The sequence below is a fragment of the Bos taurus genome, chromosome 23, assembly GCF_002263795.3.
Source record: "Bos taurus isolate L1 Dominette 01449 registration number 42190680 breed Hereford chromosome 23, ARS-UCD2.0, whole genome shotgun sequence".
Classification (NCBI taxonomy): Eukaryota; Metazoa; Chordata; class Mammalia; order Artiodactyla; family Bovidae; genus Bos; species Bos taurus.
The window spans coordinates 45,162,308-45,185,128 of NC_037350.1; the positions used below are offsets into that span (position 1 = coordinate 45,162,308).

Consider the following 22,821-nt stretch of genomic DNA (forward strand, 5'->3'; position numbering starts at 1 on the left):
TCCCACTTGCCCCACTTTTGGTGCTTTACTGATCTGGCTTCCCTTACGATCCGGCCAAGACCCCATGGCCAGCCTCCAGCAATCTCGAGTGACCGTGCCCTTGAGACACCCCTACCTTACAAAGCCTGACCCTGGCACAGGCCACTTTTTCCATTCTACATTCTTGGCAGCTGAGCACGGTGGAGGAAAAATCAAAACTTGGCACCCAGCCATAGCAATTCACGGTTTCCCATCTCAAACGGGTTTCAAAAGCATCCCTCCATATACACAATGGAGTATTACTCAGCCATTAAAAAGAATACGTTTGAATCAGTTCTAATGAGGTGGATGAAACTGGAGCCTATTATACAGAGTGAAGTAAGCCAGAAGGAAAAACACCAATACAGTATACTAACGCACATATATGGAATTTAGAAAGATGGTAACGATAACCCTGTATACGAAACAGCAAAAGAGACACTGATGTATAGAACAGTCTTATGGACTCTGTGGAAGAGGGAGAGGGTGGGAAGATTTGGGAGAATGGCATTGAAACATGTGAAACATCATGTATGAAACGAGATGCCAGTCCAGGTTCAATGCACGATGCTGGATGCTTGGGGCTGGTGCACTGGGACGACCCAGAGGGATGGTGTGGGGAGGGAGGAGGGAGGAGGGTTCAGGATTTAAAAATTAAAAAAAAAAAAAAAAAAGTTTAAATATATTGTCATTGATTAGAACTTTGATTTACTGAAGACTTTAAAGTAAAACTTAGAACACTGGAATAAAAAAAAAAAAAGCATCCCTCCATGTTCTTACTTGGCTTTCATCAGTCCCCTCAGCCAGCCTTCCTGGTGGTTAACCCCAAAAAAACGGGAGACATGACCTACAATGAACCAATCTTCCAAACAATCTTGAGGATACGGGATGAAGCCTGAGAAGAAAAAAAGGGCTAAACGTTAAATGTAAACTAGTTCTAACACTGTATGTCCTTAGGTTCCAAGTCCATTCTTTTCATCCACTAGGAATGTTACTGCTAACTTGTCCTAATTCTTGTAGATGCTTAGTTTGACAAATGAGGTGAAGGGTGAGCCCACTGGTAAAAATGGCTGGTTTCCAATCCCTCACGTCCAAGCGACGCTTCATACTTCTTATACTTCATCAGTGCAACAAACACAACTTTTGTTTTCACTTTAATTTATTCTTTGTAAAGTGACGTCATACAGACAAACCACAGAAGCTTTAGACATAGTGTTGACCAGTTTTAACAGCAAGTAACTGTTTCACAGCGAATAACATTTACACGGACTCCTCATCTCGTTATACAAAGGCATTATGAACACACACAGTTCTAATTCCTTATAAACCTATTTGTCAAGCAGCAAGATGTCAACATACCATAGCATAGCACAGACCGTTTCCTTCAAGAAACCAGAGCAGCAGTATTTGGTGAATGGTTATGCACAGAACTTAAAGGGTAATAAACGCTGGTCATGAAGCAAGTGACACATGTACATTAATAAGTGAAAAATGTTAATTTTTATTAATATAAGATAAAATGTTACTCTTTACGCTTTAAGTTAAAACTATAGAATACTTTAAAAGCAGACAATACAAGGTGCTTTCATTTTAGACTCCATATCAAAATACTACTCCATTAATTGCTTAAGAATCCATAACCTCTGAGTACTGCTCATTGGCTTTTTAAAGTCAACCTGAAATAGAAAAGCACTTCAAGTTTACCAGTCAAAAGCTAACGTTACACTGGTTACATGTTACATTAAAACACAGCTTTTAAGAAAAACTGAATTTAAACATACTGCAGCATGGAACTCTAAAAAGTAAAAATGCACTACTTTCAAATCTTTCCACACATTTTGGTTTAAAATGCCCTATTTGGTGAAACCATTACTTACTATATTCCCAACTTTCAGTCAAAATGACAGGTTGAAGTTGTTTTTAAATCTGATAACATTAAAGAAATAGGTCAGCATGTAAACTGGCTATCCACCACAAAACATCACTACAGAGACCCACTGGATGAATGTAAATCTTAAAAACTTTATTTAACAGCGTCACACAAATATTTAGTGTCTTTTGGCCTTGAAATCGGAGCAATGCTACCAATAAATCTGATACACGCAATTTTCACAGAAGTTTCAGAAGCAAAAGAAGAAAAACGATTTGTAAGTGGTTGGCTGGACAGAAATGAAAGCACCCACCAGAGTCCCCTCGTTTTAGAATTCAGACAAGACTAATACCTGTTTTTTTTTTTTCATGCTCTGAACCCTCCAAGCTTCAAAATCAACCACAGACTACTAAGAAACTGAAAATGCACTTATGATGAGCTCAGTAAGTTCAGCTACAAAAACACTAAAACAGGAAAAGCAAAAACGCTGTATCACACAGGTAACTCTGTGGTAACGATTTCTTTTGCCTCTCTCAGTGGCCTTAGAAGTATGTACTATGGTGAGTCTATTAGGAAAAGAGGTGCACAGGGGGAAAAAATGTTTCAAACAAAGAAATTAGTTTGTAGAATTCTCATATTGGCAGCAGCAACTTCTTTTTACTTTCCTAAGAGTTAAAACATGGCAGAGTGTGAGCTATTAATATGCTTTGGGCATATTTCCCAAGCAAGCTAAGCAGAATATTTCTTAAAATTCTATTTTTAAAGACATCCATAAAAGCATAAATATTAATAAATAATACCAACATGTATATCTTTTCATGGATTAATTTGTGGATGACCCTTGCATATTTTGGAAAAGGCAATGGCAACCCACTCCAGTACTCTTGCCTGGAAAATCCCATGGACGGAGGAGCCTGGTAGGCTTCAGTCCATGGGGTCGCGAAGAGTCGGACACAACTGAGCGACTTCATTTTCACTTTCAGGCATTGGAGAAGGAAATGACAACCCACTCCAGTGTTCTTGCCTGGAGAATCCCAGGGACGGGGGAGCGTGGTGGGCTGCCGTCTATGGGGTCGCAGAGTCGGACACGACTGAAGTGACTTAGCAGCTTAGCAGCTTGCATATTTTAGGGGTTATGTTGGCATCAGTCTTAATACTGACACAATAGGAAGCTTTCCAGCTACTAAAAAAGTTGGTCAGCAACTATTATCTAACCTAAGACATTCACTACAAAGCAGAATCCTTAGCTCCAAATATCAGCCTGCAAAAAATCCAATTCAAATATCCTCCCAGCACCAAGAAGCATGAGGTTTTCCCCTACCTGATGAGCACTTTAATGTGATATTTAGCTAGTATGAAAGCATTAAAATGAATGCCTGATCAATATACTCACACAGACAGAAAACTGTATCCAGTAAGGAAATAAAGACGGTGCCCCGCTCTCAGCTGCTGGGGACCGCTCCCCTTAGCAAATATTGAAAGTAAAGCTAAACTCTGTAAATTCCCTTTTAGTACATGCAAAGGGCCACAATGACAGCACAGGTGTTCATCAACTCGGGGCAGAGCAGATGAACTGTTAATAAAACTATCAGCATGGAGTATGAGGTATCAAACAAAATTACACAGTCAAAATTAGAGGTGATATTCTGTAATGACTAGTTCTTGAGAAACAAACATTTAAAATAAAAAGAACTTAAGATTAATAAAATAAGTTGGCTTTGCAATTCACTCTCATATAAAGCAGGCAACACTAAATGGGAAAGTTCTTTAATGCATAGCTCTCTTCCCCAGGAAACACTCAGTCCAAAGTTCAGTGAAGACAAACAAGGGAACAGGGCAAGAACCATTTTACAGTAAAGCAGGCATGCTCACCCGCTCTCTCAGTTCCCAGCGCCTCGGAGGCCTTGTCGCTGAATTGCTGTCTGTGAAGAAGTATCTCCTCAGCACCTGCCTTGAGCGTGAAGTCCTCCCATGCGCAAGGAGTAATGAAGCCTACCCTTCCTGAAGGAAGAGGACAGAGCCCAGATCCCCACACTTCTACTCTAGAATCATGAACAGGATGCTCCAAAATGTGTCTCAGAGGATAACTACTTTAACGATATGGTAAGAGTCAGGATTAAGTTCCCCAATAAATAGTTGCTATCCTAGGAATAAAAATAAATTTACAGACTATTTCTTTTTCCCTAAGATACCATCGACGGTAAGATGCACCATAAATATCACCAAGAAGAGACACAGCCAATTCAACTACGACACGATGCTTTTGTATTCTGCAGAATGTCTGGTTTTCTGATTTAGTCAAACACAGCTTTTAAACAGGTATTTATCGCATCAACCTTTGTGCACACATCCAGGAAGTGCATGATGAAATAAGCTGGTTAAGTGATGACTATAACGTCGTAGTCTGAGTCTAACTCTTCGGAATCATTCAGACGGGCGTCTGCGTTCCTCCAGACCACACCCCTCTGGGCATCGTCAAGAGCGCTGGTGATGGAGCACCGCTTTAAACGGCGCTCGGGCACCACCCGCTGGTTAGCGTCAGCGGAGAGCTTTGGACGCAATGAGGTTTGACGCCTCAAGGACAGTCCTGCTCGACGCATGAATCGATCACACCAGCCTCTGGTGGCTTTGAACTTCGCTTCGTCTATTCCGAGGGCTTTGGCAATTTCTCCCGCCTTCAGCTGCATTGCTTGGCGTGTGACGGGCAATCCTTTTGCACGCGTCTCACTGACAAAATGTAGCACACCCTCATCTACCTGCGGGTATCTTCCTTTCTTAGGTCCCGTAAAGCACTTTGTGGTGGCTTTACAGGAAAATATGGAATTTCGGTCGCTCCTCCAGCGACGGATATTTGCTTCGCTGATATGGAACGCACGCCCGGCTGCTCTGTTCCCGTGCTTTTCTGCATACACGATGACTTTTCGTTTCAAGGCTGAATCATAGTGTAATCTTTTTGAAGACATTTTTAAAAGCCAGTTAAACCTGACACATTTGATACCAACAACCAGTAATGATGCTATGACAAGCCTGAGGTCCACACGTGCTCAGGCGAGGGTAATTACATCATGACTGTTGCCTGGTTGACTGTAACCACGAGATATATCCCAATTTCAGACAAGGCATGATGTGGGGGCGGGGAGTGGGGAGGGGAAACATGGCACAGAACTAACATTAATAAAATATGGTTTTTCAAGCCTGTAACATTTATCAGATTAATACCAGTGCAAGAAAAGAAGCCCAAGGGTCAAATAAAAAGTATATATGTTGAAGCATATAAGCAAAAATTATCTTAACGATGAAATCCGCAATGGTCCGATTTGGTTGAAATTCCCTTTATTTGCATATGGCTTACATGTAAATCTTTTTTTGAACTGGACTTAGAATCCAAGAATGAATGTTCTTCACTCCTTTAGCAAACTGCAAAGCCCCATCATTACAGAGAGAGACTCCCAGAACCCTTGGTCATTCGCTATCTCAGGACTGGCTGGCTCAGTGGCCTTCATCGGTAGGGGCCCTCCTCTGGCGAGCGGACCTGATCCTGTGCGGAGACGGTGAAGCATCTTCTTCGGTCTCAGATCCTGAAGGCTCACGGTCTCCCTCCTGGGATCCGGTGTCTCCCACCAGTTCCCGAAGAAACTTGAATTTTGACAAAAAAAGATGCCAAACAAAATACCAACCTAAAGAGAGATAAAAAACATTCAGAAAAATTATTACACCCAGCATTATCAACTGAGAGCATTTCAGTTAACTCTGTGTTGTCAGGGGTACACCACAAAATAGGAGGCATAATCTACATGTGTAAGCGACTGCAATTTATGTAACAAACAGTTATCAAGCATTTACTATGGACAAGGCATAAAGACAAACTCTGGGATTACACGGGATGCCCATGACCAAGTGCACAAACTTCTGCACTAACATATTTTCACTTCTCCTGGATATAACAACTGACCCCTGAACAAGGCCATGGTTAGACCCTCACCTTTGAAAATCCATCTGCAACTTTACAGTAGGCCCACCATACCCATGGTTCCACACCCAAGGATTCAACCTCAGATCATGCACTTAACTGCAGTATGAATTCAGGGCAAGAAATTCACACATAAGCGGACCTACACAGTTCACACCCGTGTTGTTCGAGGGTTCACTGTACACCAAGGGGTAGAGCTGCTGGGTCATATGGTAACTTTCACGTAACTATCTGTGAAATTGCTAAAGTCCTGTCCAAAGCAGCTGTGCCATTTTACATTCCCATCAGAAATGTAAGAGGCTCTCAGTTTCTCCACATCCTCACCAAGACTTTCAATTTTCCACCTTTTTTATTATAGTCATCCTAGCAGGTATGAAATGGTGTATCAAAGTGGCTTTTATGATCGTATTTCACTAATGACTAAACTTGCTGAACATATCTTTCTTGTGTTTACTAGCCATTCGTAAATCCTCTTTGGAGGAATGTCTATTAAACCTCTCTGCCCATTTTATAATCAGCTTGTCTTTTTATTGAGTTGTAGGAATTCTAAATATATTCTTGATACCAGTTGTTTATCAGAAATAGGATCTGCAAACATTTTTTCCCCATTCTGTGGGCTGGTCTTTTCATTGTCTTGATCATGTTCTTTGAAGTATGACAGTTTTTTAATTATGATGGAGCCTAAGTTAGTTTTTATTTGATGAAATCCATTTGTTTTGTTTTTCTTTGGTTGCTCATGCTTCTGGGCACCATATCTAGGGAACCACTAACTCAAGGTCATGAAGATTTATGCCTATGCATTATTCTAAGAGTTTTTAGTTTTAGCTCTTACACATAGGTCTTTGATTGATTTTATTTAACTTTGGTGTAAAAGATCCAAATTAATCCTTTTGCATGTGAATACTAAATTGTTGCAGAACTATTTGTTGAAAAGACTATTCATCCCTCTATTAAACTGTCTTGGCAATTTTGTCAAAATTCCAATGATCATAAATGTTACAGTTTATTTCTGGGCTTGCCTTGTGGCTCAGCTGGTAAAAGAATCCACCTGCAATGCAGGAGACCTGGGTTCAATTCCTGAGTTGGGAAGATCCCCTGGAGAAGGGAACGGCTACCCACTCCAGTATTCTGGCTTAGAGAATTCCATGGACTGTATAGTCCATGGCGTCACAAAGATCTATTCCATTGATCTGCCTATCCTTATGCCATACCTACATCATGTTGATTATAGTAGCTTTGTGTTTAGTTTTAAAATCAAAAGTATAAGTTCACGAACTTTGTTCAAGACTATTTTGAGTCTTTTGCATTTCCATGTGCCATTTTAGAATTATCTTGTCAATTTTGGGGGAAAAAATTGCAAGAATTTTGACAGGGATTGTATTGAATCTATAGGTCAATTGGGGGAACCTACACTTTTTTATGATACTTTTCTGTCCATATCAAAATTTTTCCACAGTGGACATAGAAAAATGTTTTGACAATCAGAAAAATCAGGAGAAAAATATCAGAAACCAACAAGTAAATCATGCATACTCTGTAGACTGCAAGGAGATCCAACCAGTCCATCCTAAAGGAGATCAGTCCTGGGTGTTCATTGGAAGGACTGATGTTGAAGCTGAAACTCCAATACTTTGGCCACCTGATGCGAAGAGCTGACTCATTTAAGAAGACCCTGATGCTGGGAAAGATTGAGGGCAGGAGGAGTAGGGGACGAAAGAAGATGAGATGGTTGGATGGCATTACCGACTCAATGGACATGGGTTTGGGTAGACTCCGGCAGTTGGTGATGGATAGGGAGGCCTGGCGTGCTGCAGTCCACGAGGTCGCAAAGTCGGACACGACTGAGCGACTGAACTGAACTGAACTCTGTAGACTTCTTGTTTTAAATACCCAAATACCATTAATTGGCTTCAATAAGCCCAGGTGATTTCAAGATACCAAGGAAAACCTCTCAGGTTAATTCTGAGAACTCAACCTAAAAGTTAAGTGCTAAATAGATGTTATGGAGGTGAATTTACCATCAGGAAAATTATAAGCAAGCTTAATCAATGATGATGATAGTCTTGACCTCATAAAGATCCAAGATTCTAACAGTGGCTATTAGGTATAAAATGAGCAGAAATTTAGAATGTAAAGGGAAGTAACTGGAACTCTTCTGACCGAAGAGGGAAGGGCTGTCATCAGTGGGGCTCCCACCATAAAATACTCTTGCCCTTGGGATGGTTCAGAGAAAGTCAAGTCCCCCAGCATAGGAGTCTGCAAGAAAGGAACTGAAGACCGCTTCAGCAGTCAGTCTCGGGAGATAGAAATAAAAGACCATTCAGTGAGATTACAAACTCTTTCTCAATTTTAATAAAACACATCCAAAACAAAAGACTTAAAAAAAAAAATCACTGCCAGCAACCAAACAATGTAAAGGATTCAATCTGAAGTCAAAATTCAGAATGCGGTAGCCAATCAGAGAGACTCCAGGGGCTGGGGTGGCAAGTTACAGCCTCCACACACGACACTCCCCTCCCCACCACACCAGCTAAAGCATGTCACACCTCTTTTATTATTACCTTCACCCGCAGTTAAGCAAACCTGAAAAGCAGCTCATTTTTCCCTATTCTGCCTGGGTGGAGTGAGGGTTGCAAATGGAAGAGCATGTAGGTAGGGATACTGCTTCCCACGAAAAATCATGAGGCAGAGGATTCTCCCTAATACAGATGTGGAGCTCATCCTCTGGGCAGCCAAAGAAACATCCACTGTGCTGCCTTTCTCAACGGCTACTGTAATGACAGGGTGAGAAATCAAAGTTAAAAAGGGAACTGTAGCGGTGAACCTGAACAACCAAGAACTGCAGGGGTATTCGCTAGATTCGGGGAAGTCCACAGGTTATTCTCCAAGTAAAGACTAAGTTCTCACACAGCTGTAATTCTGGGGAGACGGCAGGGGAGGGGGGTTCTATCTCCCGGCACTTAGAGCCGGGAAGAGCTGGTGCTTAGGCAACAGACCATTCATCAGCGTTAACTGTCTGAACAGAGGATGACACTCAAAATGCCAAGCAGTTTGAATGGAAACACAACCACATAACATTTATTTTGGAAAAAGAACCACTATTAAAACTCCCAACAGGTAAATTGGAAAAGTGTGACTTAACAAAGAAAAAGTTAAGAGAGGTACTACAGTGCCAGATAAAACTGCTAATAGTCACTGGCTATGTTCATTAGACCTGGAAATAAAAACAGCTTTTTCTGTGGGCTTCCCTGGTGGTTCAACAGTACAGAATTCACCTGCCAACAAGGAAGACACAATTTCGATCCCTGGGCCAGAAAGATTCCCCAGAGAAGGAAATGGCAACCCATTCCAGTACTCTTGGCTGGGAAAATTCCATGGACAGAGGAGTCCAGCGGGCTACAGTCCAGGGGGTCACAAAGAATTGGACACAACTTGGTGACTAAACCACAACAAACTTCTTAACTTCTGGACAGGTACTGTGAGGAAATGTTCTTCACAGATCTTTTATAGCCAAACTGTTGTTCACTACAGACTGTCTTTCTACATCACATTCCCTCCAGGTGAGGTAGGATTTGCTGAGGCTGGAAGTCCTATTCTCCCTTTTAGGGAGAAGAACGCGTCTAAGTGGAAAACAATTTTGAAAGCATTTATTTATTGTCCAATGGAATGACCCTACACATGTGATGACCACACTGTGCATCACTCAAACTGGCTACTCACCATGCTCTGCTCGGGAGCCTTGAGATTCCCAGCGACTCACCCGGACCCTGCAAATCAGTCTCCAGAATTGTGCTTGCTCATCCTTTCTAAGTTCCCTAGACGATTCTGATGCACAGGTAGGTGCGGAAAAGAGAAGTCACGTGAAGAAGAACTATGAGTGCTACAGCAGATCAAGTACAGCAAGTGGCCAAGGAAAAGGAGAAAAGGATAAGCAATGGAGGCGCAGGAGAGAGGTGAAATATTCGTAACACACATGTACTCATAGTTCCTCTGCTGCTGCTGTTTAGTCACTAAGTCTCTGCGACCCCACGGACTGTAGCCCGCCAGCCTCCTCTGTCCATGAGATTTTTTAGGCAAGAATAAATGCCTACAGGGCCTCTTGTAGAAGTGTAGCTCGTACAGTTCCTCCCACCCAAACCTGATATGCAGACACCAGAAACTCTGTACCTATTTTTATTCTATAGACCATGGGTCTCCTATCTTGTCCTGGGATTCTAAGAGAAAAATGGATGGAGGGAGGGAGGGATAACAAAAAGAAGGGGTAGGGAGGACTGAACAAAATTATATGCACTTATAGTCAAAAATGTATACTAATTGTTAAACAAGTACTGCAGTTTTTCACAGTTTAAAAGGCAAGTCTGTGTGTCAGATAAACGGGCTGGCAACAGAGGTTGTGTATCCTGGGATAAGCACAGAAGTACTCAACTTGCGTGTGCCAGTACCCAAGCATTAGTTCAGAGGATGCATTCCATGAAAACGCACTGTATATTGCCTTTCTATGCAAGATAAAGGGCTTCCCTGGTGGCTCAAATAGTAGAGAACCCACCTGCCAATGCAAGTGACCCAGGTTCGATCCCTGGGTTGGGAAGATCCCCTGGAGAAGGGAATGGCTACCCACTCCAGTATTCTTGCCTGGAGAATTTCTGGACAGAGGAGCCTGGCAGGCTACATCCATGGAGTTGAAAAGAGTTGGACACGACTGAGCAGCTAACACAACAACAATGCAAGATACATGTGCTGGCAGCAGAAGGGTAGCAACGGCAGTTGAACCCGAATAATGAACCATCACCGTCAACACGCCACAAACCCAGAGGACAGTTGTAATCACAGAGTTCTCAGTTCACCAAGTGCTTTTACATTCAACATTTCATTTAATACTCTCATTAGCCCTCTGAACTAGTGAGACTAGGAATCATTACCCCCATTTTCTAGATAAGACAACAAAGGCTCAAAGTAACTCATCACCATGGAAGAGGGCAGGATCAGCAAATCAGAGGAATGAGCTCACCAGTTCAGTTCAGTGGCTCAGTCATGTCCGACTCTTTGCGACCCCATGCGCCAGGCCTCCCTGTCCATCACCACTTCCCGGAGTCCACCCAAACCCATGTCCATTGAGTCGGTGATGCCATCCAACCATCTCATCCTCTGTCGTCCCCTTCTCCTCCCACCCAATCTATCCCAGCATCAGGGTCTTTTCAAATGAGTCAGTTCTTCACATCAGGTGGCCAAAGTATTGGAGCTTCAGCATCAGTCCTTCCAATGAATATTCAGGACTGATTTCCTTTAGGATGGACTGGTTGGATCTCCTTGCAGTCCAAGGGACTCTCAAGAGTCTTCTCCAACACCACAGTTCAAAAGCATCGATTTTTTGGCATTCAACTTTCTTTATAGTCCAATTCTCACATCCATACATGACTACTAGAAAAACCATAGTCTTGAGTAGATGGACCTTTGTTGGCAAAGTAATGTCTCTGCTTTTTAATATGCTGTCTAAGTTGGTCCCAAGGAGTAAGCATCTTTTAATTTCATGGCTGCAATCACCATCTGAGTGATTCTGGAGCCCCCAAAAATAAAGCCTGTCATTGTTTCCCCATCTATTTGCCATGAAGTGATGGGACTGGATGCCATGATCTTAGTTTTCTGAATGTGAGTTTTAACCCTACTTTTTCACTCTCCTCTTTCACTTTCATCAAGAGGCTTTTTAGTTCTCCACTTTCTGCCATAAGGTTGGTGTCATCTGCATATATGAGGTTATTGATATTTCTCCAATCTTGATTCCAGCTTGTGCTTCATCCAGCCCGCTATTTCCCATGATGTACTCTGCATATAAGTTAAATAAGCAGGGTGACAATATACAGCCTTGATGTACTCCTTTTCCTATTTGGAACCAGTCTGTTGTTCCATGTCCAGTTCTCACTGTTGCTTCCTGACCTGCATACAGATTTCTCAAGAGGTCGGTCAGGTAGTCTGGTCCAGTTTGTTGTGGTTCACACAGTCAAAGATTTAAAGCAGAAATAGATGTTTTTCTGGAATTCTTTTGCTATTTTGATGATCCAACAGATGTTGGCAATTTCATCTCTGGTTCCTCTGCCTTTTCTAAATCCAGCTTGAACATCTGGAAGTTCACGGTTCACGTACTACTGAAGCCTCGCTTGGAGAATTTTGAGCATTATTTTACTAGCATGTGAGATGAGCGCGATTGTGTGGTAGTTTGAGCATTCTTTGGCATTGCCTTTCTTGGGATTGGAATGAAAACTGACATTTTCCAGTCCTGTGGCCACTGCTGAGTTTTCCAAATTTGCTGGCATATTGAGTGTAACACTTTCACAGCATCATCTTTTAGGATCTAAAATAGCTCAACTGGAATTCCATCACCTCCATTAGGTTTGTTCATAGTGATGCTTCTTAAGGCCCACTTAACTTCACATTCCAGGATGTCTGGCTCTAGGTGAGTGATCATACCATCGTGATTATCTGGGTCCTGAAGATCTTTTCTGTATAGTTCTTCTGTGTATTCTTGCCACCTCTTCTTAATCTCTTCTCCTTCTATTAGATCCATACCATTTCTGTCCTTTATTTAAGTGCCCATCTTTGCAAGAAATGTTCCTTTGGTATCTCTAATTTTCTTGAAGAGATCTCTAGTCTTTCCTATTCTATTGTTTTCCTCTATTTCTTTGTGCTGATCACTGAGGAAGACTTTCTTATCTCTCCTTGCTATTCTTTGGAACTCCACATTCAAATGGGTGTATCTTTCCTTCTCTCCTTTGCTTTCGCTTCTCTTCTTTTCTCAACTATTTGTAAGGCCTCCTCAGACAGCCATTTTGCTTTTTTGCATTTCTTCTTCTTAGGGATGGTCTTGATCCCTGTCTCCTGTACAATGTCACGAACCTCCGTCCATAGTTCTTCAGGCATTCTATCAGATCTAATCCCTTGAAATTATTTCTCACTTCCACTGTATAATCGGAAGGGATTTGATTTAGGTCATACCTGAATGGTCTAATGGTTTTCCTTACTTTCTTTAAGTCTGAATTTGGCAATAATGAGTTCATGATCTGAGCCACAGTCAGCTCCTGGTCTTGTTTTTGTTGACTGTATAGGGCTTCTCCATCTTTGGCTGCAAAGAATATAATCAATCTGATTTCGGTGTTGACCATCTGGTGATGTCTATGTGTGCAGAATCTTCTCTTGTTGTTGGAAGAAGGTATTTGCTATGACCAGTGCATTCTCTTGGCAAAACTCTATAAGCCTTTGCCCTGCTTCATTTTGTATTCCAAGGCCAAATTTGCCTGTTACTCCAGGTGTTTCTTGACTTCCGACTTTTGCATTCCAGTCCCCTATAATGAAAAGGACATCTTTTGGGGTATTAGTTCTAGAAGGTCTTGTAGGTCTTCATAGATCCGTTCAACTTTAGCTTCTTCAGCATTACTGGTCAGGGCATAGACTTGGATTACCATGATATTGAATGGTTTGCCTTGGAAATGAGCAGAGACCATTCTGTCGTTTTTGAGATTGCATCCAAGTTCTGCATTTTGGACTCTCTTGTTGACCATGATGGCTACTCCATTTCTTCTAAGGGATTCTTGCCCACAGTAGTGGATATAATGGTTATCTGAGTTAAATTCACCCATTCCAGTCCCTTTTAGTTCGCTGATTCCTAAAACGTTGATGTTCACTCTTGCCTCTCCTGTTTGACCACTTCCAATTTGCCTTGATTCATGGACCTAACATTCCAGATTCCTATGCAAAATTGCTCTTTACAGTATCAGACTTTGTTTCCATCACCAGTCACATCCACAACTGGGTGTTGTTTTTGCTTTGGTTCTGACTCTTCATTCTTTCTGGAGTTATTTCTCCACTGATCTCCAGTAGCATGTTGGGCACCTACCAATCTGGGAAGTTCATCTTTCAGTGCACTAACTTTTTGCCTTTTCATACTGTTCATGGGGTTCTCAAGGCAAAAATACTGAAGGGGTTTGCCATTCCTTCTCCAGTTCTCTTCTTCCTTAAGTGCATCAAATTTCTCATATTTTCATAGTGAAAGTATGGCTAAAACACAAAACACTAATTAGGAAATGAGAACATGACTTCCTACCCAAGATCTTTCTAGTTCAAAAAGCCTGGGTGCAGTAGAAAAAAAATCCTATCTTTGTGGATTCATTTCTCCAGTCTTAACTTAATCCCACCATCATGATGATATCTAAATGGTTAGCTGACTGGCTCAATACCAATCTCAATTGGTATAAAGCTCTTTTCCACGTTCCATCCTGTAACCTTTTTTCCCTTTTACACAGAAGGCAGCTAAGGCTCACTTCTAAGGTAGTATGTCCAAGGCCAAGACACAGGCAAAGTGAAAACAGAACCCTGCTCTTTCAACTCTTCCCACAAAGCTCCCTCTACTGCATGTCTCTTTTGTAAAGACACACGGGGGACCATCACTGATCCAACACAATGTCAAACCAAAATACCTCCACACCTCAATCCCTGTTATCCAGAAAATGAAGGACAGTTTTAAAATTCCCTTTAAAACCTCTTCTTTTTTTAAAATTTTCCTCTCCTTTCAGTTATCACAACACTCCCATAGATCCAAATATGAGCTGTCTTACATGTGACTAAATTTTTCATCCATACTTATCCCTTTCTTAAACCTCAGGAAGGAATCTCTACCTCGTTGGCTGGAAGACACCTTTAAAAAGTATGTCCGTCCGACATTTCCTTTTCCTGATGCTCATATTTCCATAAGGGGTACTGTATCCCCTCCCCACCCCGCAGGTGGAAAACAGGGTATTGCAGCATGATGGCCCTCCCCTACTGTGGCTTCTACACTAATAAACCCTCTCCTGTCTACTTCCTTTGTTACATTCCCAGCGCCATCTTCCATCCTTACTGTTAACTGGATTACCACTTCAATTTCTTAATTCAAAGGCATACTGCACCCATACTGCTTGGCTATGAATCCTAATTCAACAACTCACTTGAAATGTGAGCAAGTTAACCTCTATGTGTCTCAGTTTCGTCTATAAAATGCAGACAACACCACACACTTTCAAAGAGACAATACAGTAATAAAGAGAATGAATATGTGTCACATGCTAAGGAGAATGCCTGTATATTATAAATTACTCATCAAAGGTTAGCCATCGTCACCATCTCTTAGGCTGTAGTCTCTTCCCCACCTAGGGCAAACTCTACAGACAAGGGGTCATTACCACTGTCACTGACATTTTTAAGCAACCCTGACCCGGGGATCAAACCTGGGTCTTCTGCATTGTGGGCAGATTCTTTACTATCTAAGCCACCAGGGAAGCCCTTTTAAGCAGCGTGAACACATAATTTTTACATCTTTCTACTATACTGTCTCTTCAGTATTGCACTCTCTTGGGTGATTGCTTTAGGATTTCACATTCACTTCCATCTGTCACTGTATTAATAACAGTCCTCCTCCCACGACAAGTGTTCCTTAAGGAAGGAAAATGTATGGCTTATCTACTTTTTCTTCTGCTTCTTCTATGTTTTAGAATACAGAGTAGAAACCCCACACAAACTATTAAACTTCCATCCTCCAACCCCCACCCTCAATACACACCAAAAGTACCATAAACTTAAGGATTTAATGACTTTCACCAGTTGACCCATCTCAGAGCTCCTAAGATTCCTACAGAATAGCTGATAAACAGAACTGCTGAACAATGCTATCAACCACAGTGATAACACTGAATATCAAACAATGTTATCAACCAAGTTCTGACAGGTACAGAACATTCCACTCAATAACAGCAGAACAAACATTCTTTTCAGGCATATGTGGAACATTCATCAAAAGAGACCATGAATTAGTCTCATTAAGAGTGAAAGTAAAAGTCGCTCAGTTGTGTCTGACTCTTTGTGACCCCATGGACATATATACATGTCCACAGGATTCTCCAGGCCAGAATACTGGAGTGGGCTGCCGTTCCCTTCTCCAGGGGATCTTCCAACCCAGGGATCAAACCCAGGTCTCCCACATTGCTGGCAGATTCTTTACCATCTGAGCCACCAGGGAAGCCCATTAAGTGTAAACCTTCTTAAATTCTATGATACAAGATACATTTTCTCACTATAATAAAATGTAACTAGAAAATGATAAAATGATATATAGGGGGAAAAAAAGAAATGTCCTAAATAACTCACAATTCAAAGGAGAAATCACAAGTGAAACTAAAAAATATTTTGAACCAAATAAAGTTTTTTTCTAAAAAAAAATCAAAACTAATACTTAAAAAGAAATTTACATCATTAAATATCTATTTTTATCTTTTTAAATAAGAATAGTTTAAAATCAATAATCTAAGTTTCTACCATAAGAAACTAGAAGTACAAATTAAAATCAAAATAAATAGAAGAAAATAAACATAAGCCAATGAAATAAAATTTGGACAAGAAATAAAAAAATCAGCCTTTCAGCAGCTGAGGAGCTGGGCAGATGACTCAGAGAAGGATGTCAGATGTCATTGTCCTCCCAGCTTTTCGCTCTTCCCCTGAAGCCCCTCAATAAAATGGTTTGATCCCACCCAAAAAAGAAATAAAAAAATCAGTAAAACAAAAAGATCCTGATTCTTTCAAAGATCAATAAAATTCATAAACCTCTAGCCAGACTGACGATAAGCAAAAGAAAGAACACAATACCACGAAGAGAAGACATCATCACAGATCCTACAGATATTAAATGATGAGAGACTATTAATTCAGATTAAACAGACACAGTGCTTGAAAAACACAAACTCAAAAGCTCAATCAAGAAAAAACAGGTTAACTGGAATAGCCCAACATTAACCCAAATGAAAGATACTGAGTTTGTAATTAAAAACTTCCCCCCAAAGAAAAGTCCTGGCCTAAATTAATTCTACCAGACATTTAAGAAAGTATACTGGGGATTGTGCTTTATTAATTTTTGAATACTCATGACCTCCACCACAGCACCTGAACGTAAGAGTTCACTAAGTGTATGTTACTGAGTAATACAAGGGTTATCCAGTTTGAGACAACCTGGGTTTGTACTACACTTAAGAGTGTGTTTCTAATAGGAATTTAATAATTTATACAGAGCAATCTTTCTTCACTTCTACTTCAAGTATACAAGGGCCCTCTACATGTCAGGCATTACTCTCCAAGATCCAGGAACAGAGCAATGAGCAAGCCAAAGAAGGCCCCTGTCCCCACTGAGCTTTACACTCTCGTTGGAGGAAACAAACACAGAAAATATAGCCAGCCTCTGTACCACTGAGTGCCATGGCCAAAGAGTCAAACCACCACAGACAAAACTGACAACCAGACTGAAACTGAGATGGTCGGTGCAAAGGGAAATGGACAGATAACAAAGAGTAAGTATATGTATACAGTGGAGTATCACTCGGCCATAGGGGTTAAAAAATGAAATCTTGCCATTTGTAACAACCCGTATAGATCTAAAAGGTATTATGTTAGTGTCATAAGCCAGAGAAAGAAAAACACTCTATGATTTCACTTACAGGTGGAATCTAAAAAACAAAACAAATGAACAACCATAAATAAACATAAACAGAGTCATAGACACAGAGAACAAACATGGTTGCCAAAGGAGGAGGGGTGCGGCAGGGAGAAATAGGTGAGAGAGATTAAGAAGTACAAATTTATAGTTGCAAAGTAAATGAGTCATGGGTATGAACTGTACGGCATGGGGAATAAAGTCAATAACTATATAGTATCTTTGTACAGTGACAGATATAACTAGACTTTCATGGCTATCACTTTGAAATGTATATCAATATCAAATCCCGATATCCTGTAACAGGAATTAACAGTATGGTAGGTCAATTAGTACTTAAAAACAAACACATTCATAGAAAAAGAGATCAGATCTGTGGCTGATGGGGAGGAGAGGGATGGGATTGAATATAGGGATAAATTTCTAGTTATAAGAAGAGTACTAGGGACATAATGTACAACAAGACAAATATAATTAACACTGATGTATGTTCTATATGAAAGCTAAGTGAGTAAATCTGAGAGTTCTCATCACTAGAAAAAATTTTCTTCTATTTGTTTACTTCCATATCTATGAGATGATGGATATTCACCAAACTTACTATGATAATAATTTCATGATGTGTGTAAATCAATTAAGTTGCACTCCTTAGATCTCTACAATTGTTGTTAAGTCGCTCAGGCGTGTCCAACTATTTTGTGACCCCATGGTCTGTAGCCCACCAGTCTCTTCTGTCCACAGGATTCTCCAGGCAAGAATATCTGAGTGGGTTGCCATTCCCTTCTCCAGGGGATCTTCCCAACCCAAGGTTCAAACCTTCATCTCCTACATTGCAGGCAGATTCTTTACTACTGAGCCACCTGGGAAGCTCCAAATTTATACAGTGCTGTATGTCAATTATAGCTCAGTAACACTGGAAGGCAAAAAAAAAAAGAGAGAGAGAGAGACAAAACTGAAGTGACTTCCAGATGGAGTATTTGTAAGGAACGGGAAAATCCAAGAATGACACCCAAGTCCCTGGCTGCTGATAACATGTGAGCAGGGAGGAACAAACAGGTTGTAGAAATGAAGTTCTGTTTTAGATGTGTTTAGTTTGAGCTGGTTATTAGATCTCCAAGTCAGAGTACTGAGGCATGAACCTAGGGTGCGGGAGAGTCATGATAGCTGGAGATATCAATGCTAGTCATTACTTACAGTTACTATTTAAATCTTTAGAACAAGATAAGGGACAGAATGGAAGGAAGGTGAAAACAGAAATATATATTTATTTTTACTATAACACAATGTATTATAGGAGTGTAGAAAATAGCATGCATCTCATGGAGTAATGGCCAAGTCCTAGTCTGCAAAATTTTTATTTCAGCGATAAGAGCGATGGTAGGTAGACAGATACATGTACATATAAACTGACTGATACATGTAATTTACATACTTATGAATGTACTGGGAATAATGTAAAACATTTCCTATCATAGATTTAGTCAAAAAGAGTTAAATTCTAGAGGATGGGAAGACAGGAAAAGATAAAACAATTAACCACTATGGTAGGAAGAACACCATGAAGGTAGAGTGTACAGAAGCCACAAGAAATGCTTCTTGGGAAGAATGCTCACCTGTACAGAATGAGTCTGTGAGGATAAAGAGAATTAGAACTCAAAAGTGACCATGGACTTGGTGATACAGAGGCCATTTGCTACTGACCTTGACAACAGCAGTTTCAGTGAATAGTAGGAGTGGAAAATATTTTTAGAAAGAATGAGAGGCAAGAAAGTACAACCAACAGATAGGAGAAAGAAGACCTCCCTAAGGAACCTGAAATTTGAAAATCAGAATTCACTATGTGAAAGAACCAGTCAGAGTTCTTTCAGGCTATGCATTTCTTGGGGCAGACCCAGGTCATTGATTTTTAATCCCTAATGTGACTGTATTTGGAGGCAAAGCCTTTAAAGGTTTATTTAAAGGTTAAATAAATTGATAAGGATGGGGCCCTAATCCAATATGACTGGTGCTCTTATTACATAAGATTAGGACATAGTCATGGGAAATAGATGGGGAAACAGCGGAAACAGTGTCAGACTTTATTTTTTGGGGGCTCCAAAATCACTGCAGATGTTGATTGCAGCCATGAAATTTAAAAGACGCTTACTCCTTGGAAGAAAAGTTATGACCAACCTAGACAGCATATTGAAAAGCAGAGACATTACTTTGTCAACAAAGGTCCGTTTAGTTAAGACTATGGTTTTTCCAGCGGTCATGCATGGACGCCAAGAGTTGGACTGTGAAGAAAGCTGAGCGCCGAAGAATTGATGCTTTTGAACTGTGGTGTTGGAGAAGACTCTTGAGAGTCCCTTGGACTGCAAGGAGATCCAACCAGTCCATTCTGAAGGAGATCAGCCCTGGGTGTTCTTTGGAAGGAAGGATGCTAAAACTGAAACTCCAGTACTTTGGTCACCTCATGGGAAGAGCTGACTCATTGGAAAAGACTCTGATGCTGGGAGGGATTGGGGGCAGGAGGAAAGGGGATGACAGAGGATGAGATGGCTGGATGGCATCACCGACTTGATGGACATGAGTTTGAGTGAACTCCGGGAGTTGGTGATGGACAGGGAGGCCTGGTGTGCTGCGATTCATGGGGTCACAAAGAGTCGGACACGACTGAGCGACTGAACTGAACTGAACTGAGGACATAGACACACGCACAGATGAAAGGTTAAGACACAGGGAGAAGATGGTCATCTGTAAGTCAAGTAGAGAGGATCAGAGGAAATTAACCCTGCTGACACCATGAAATCAACCCTGCTTGAACTTCTAGCCTCCAGACTGTAAGAAAATTAATTTCTGTGGTTTAATGTCTATATTGTTACAGCAGACTTAGTTTTCTCTCAAATCTGGTAGGATCCATCCCTCCCCCTCCCTAAGCCCCAGGCTCCCCCACTAGCCAAAACATGAAGCTACCCCAAAATTCACTCTCCCAACAAAAAAGTGCTCAGATTACTTCTTAAAGCTATTAGTCTCGACCACTCCAATCAAAATACGGCATTCTTTTACTTGGCACACCTCACCTCTCATTCCACATTGTTTTTTGAAGTCAAAGGGCAGGGTACTTTTAGAAAAATGAGTAGAATTTAAGTCAAACGGCTACTGGAGACTGAGAGAGCAAGTCTGAATATGTAGCAAATAGGAATTTTGAGGTCTCAAAGGCAAGTTTGGCAAATACTCTATAAAATGATGAGAAGGGAGTGGCAGAGGATGAGATGGCTGGATGGCATCACAGACTCAGTGGACATGAGTTTGAGCAGACTCCGGGAGATAGTGAAGGACAGACAGGTGTGCTGCAGTCCATTGGGTCCCAAAGAGCCGGACACGACTTAGCAACGGAAGAACAAGGAAGTGGTGTATGGTTCACGTGGTGCATTGCCATCTCCAGGTAGTTTGCATGTTCAAATCAGAAAGGAGAGTATGTTTATCTCCTTCCTCATAACCACACAAACCACAAAGATTTGGTTTTCCTTATTTCAAGGATCCTAAACATCTGCAAGTAGCCCCAAATCCTGACATCACAGGCAGGAAGTTGAGAAAGGCCTTCCAATTGCTTTATCATCAGAAAAGCTTGTAAGTTAGAAGTTAGCTCTAACTTTAGTAGCTCTAAGCCTTAGTAAAAGCAAGAAAACTAAAAATATACAAACAAGTATATACACACAAGTTTATCTATACACATGTATATGGTCATGTAAAAGAAAATTTAAAATACACATACAAGTATATAAATACAAATATACATATATGTACATGCCTAAATGTCTCCAAACACAGCTGACGCTGAGCACTTGGTGCATTAATCAGGTAATGAATAAGCCCCGTATTTTGAATACTAACCAATTATTGCATCAACCTGAATCCATACTTCAATATGGTAATTATGAAAAAGCAAACTCACTGACATCTGGTTGTAAACACTTTCCCAAATGTTCACAGTTGCTCAGTCCCTTTGCTAAGAGAGCTGTGGCTATCTGCTGTTGTTTGTTGTTGTTCAGTCGCCCAGTCCTGTCCCACTCTTTGCAACTGCATGGACTGCAGCATGCCTGGCCTCCCTGTCCCCCACCATTTCCCAGATTTTGCCCAAGTTCACGTTCATTGCATTGGTGATGCCATCCAATAGTATTTTGGTCATCTGATGCGACAGAGGACTCATTGGAAAAGTCCCTGATGCTGGGAAAGATTGAGGGCAGAAGGAGAAGAGGGTGTAGCTACCAGTTATAGTGTATTAGAAAGAAAGGAAAAAAAAGATCTACAATTGCGCTAAAATTACCTTGAGAAAAAAAGTTTCACGTCGTCTCATTCCATGGAGGGGAAGGGGAAAAAAAAAAAATCACAGCAAACAAAATAGCACCATTACTACAGAACTAAGAGTTAGGTTACCTGACCCTGGAAGTTTAATATAGCCGGTGTTTTTTAATTTCTTCCTCGTCTCGACACTGCTGTTTGGAATTCAGCTTACGCCTAAACTTCAAGCACACAACCTCACGCGTGCTGCAAAGCCAGCTCTTGCTTCTGCCTCTGGTTCAAGGAAGGTAATGAAACCTCCCTCGCTTTATCATCGAGAGTCAGAACACGTAAAAAGACAGAAAGAGGACGAACCGATCACTGCACCTTCGCAAACAGGCCAAGGTGAGGATTTGGGCTGATCTGTGACAAGGGTGGCGATCGAGGCGCTGCGGCGGCCAGGCTTAATCCCGGGTCCACACGCCCAACGCTGGACCCGGCTCCCTCCTCTGCGGGACGCCAGCGGGCCCGCGGTGGGCAGGGGTACCCAGCTCCGGGCTCACTCCCGAGGGGCAAGTGGAGAACCGATGGATTTTCGTCACGTGCCTACCCAGGTCGTCTTTTTTCTTTTTTTCTCTTTTAAAAACGAGAGACAGAACCAGCCAGTCGGCAGGAGGAGCCGAGTCGGCGGGTGTTAACTACCCACTCACCGCACACCATCAGCAGCAGCACGATCAGCAGCGTGGCCACAAACACCAACAGGGTCAGCCCCACGTTGTGCCACATCTTGGGGGCGGCGGGGCGGCGGCGGGCGCGGGCGGGCAGGCGGGAGGTCGGCGCGGCGGGGGCTTCAGCGGCCGGGGCGGCATGAGCGGCGGACGCCCCCCGCCCCCACCCGCAGGCAGCGCCCCCGGGAGGCGGGACGGGGCGGGGCGGCGCGGGGGCTGCCCCGCGGCCGGCGGCCGGCCCGCGCGGTCCCTCTCAGGGCAGCCGACCGATGGCGGGCGGGAGGCGGAGCGTGGGGGCGTCCCTACTCGCTCATCGCTCCGGGGACCCGGGGACGCGGCTCCGGGAGACCCCGGAGGCGGCCGGATGTGCTTCCATGGCGGACGCCGCGAGCCCCTGAGGCGGACAGAGGGCGAGCACAGGAGCGTACGGCGGCCGCCTGACCCTCGCGGTCGCCCGCCCGAGAGTCCCTCG

General features: G+C 42.2%; 1 protein-coding gene across 1 annotated transcript; it reads right to left on the reverse strand.

The window, feature by feature from the left end:
* Nucleotides 1-1,159: 1,159 nt before the first annotated feature.
* Nucleotides 1,160-22,453, reverse strand: SMIM13 (small integral membrane protein 13). Its single transcript, NM_001135578.1, is given in 2 exon segments — nucleotides 1,160-5,565; nucleotides 22,332-22,453. Coding segments are annotated over 2 exon segments (264 nt in total). The 5' UTR covers nucleotides 22,408-22,453; the 3' UTR covers nucleotides 1,160-5,377.
* Between the last annotated feature and the right edge of the window lie 368 nt (nucleotides 22,454-22,821).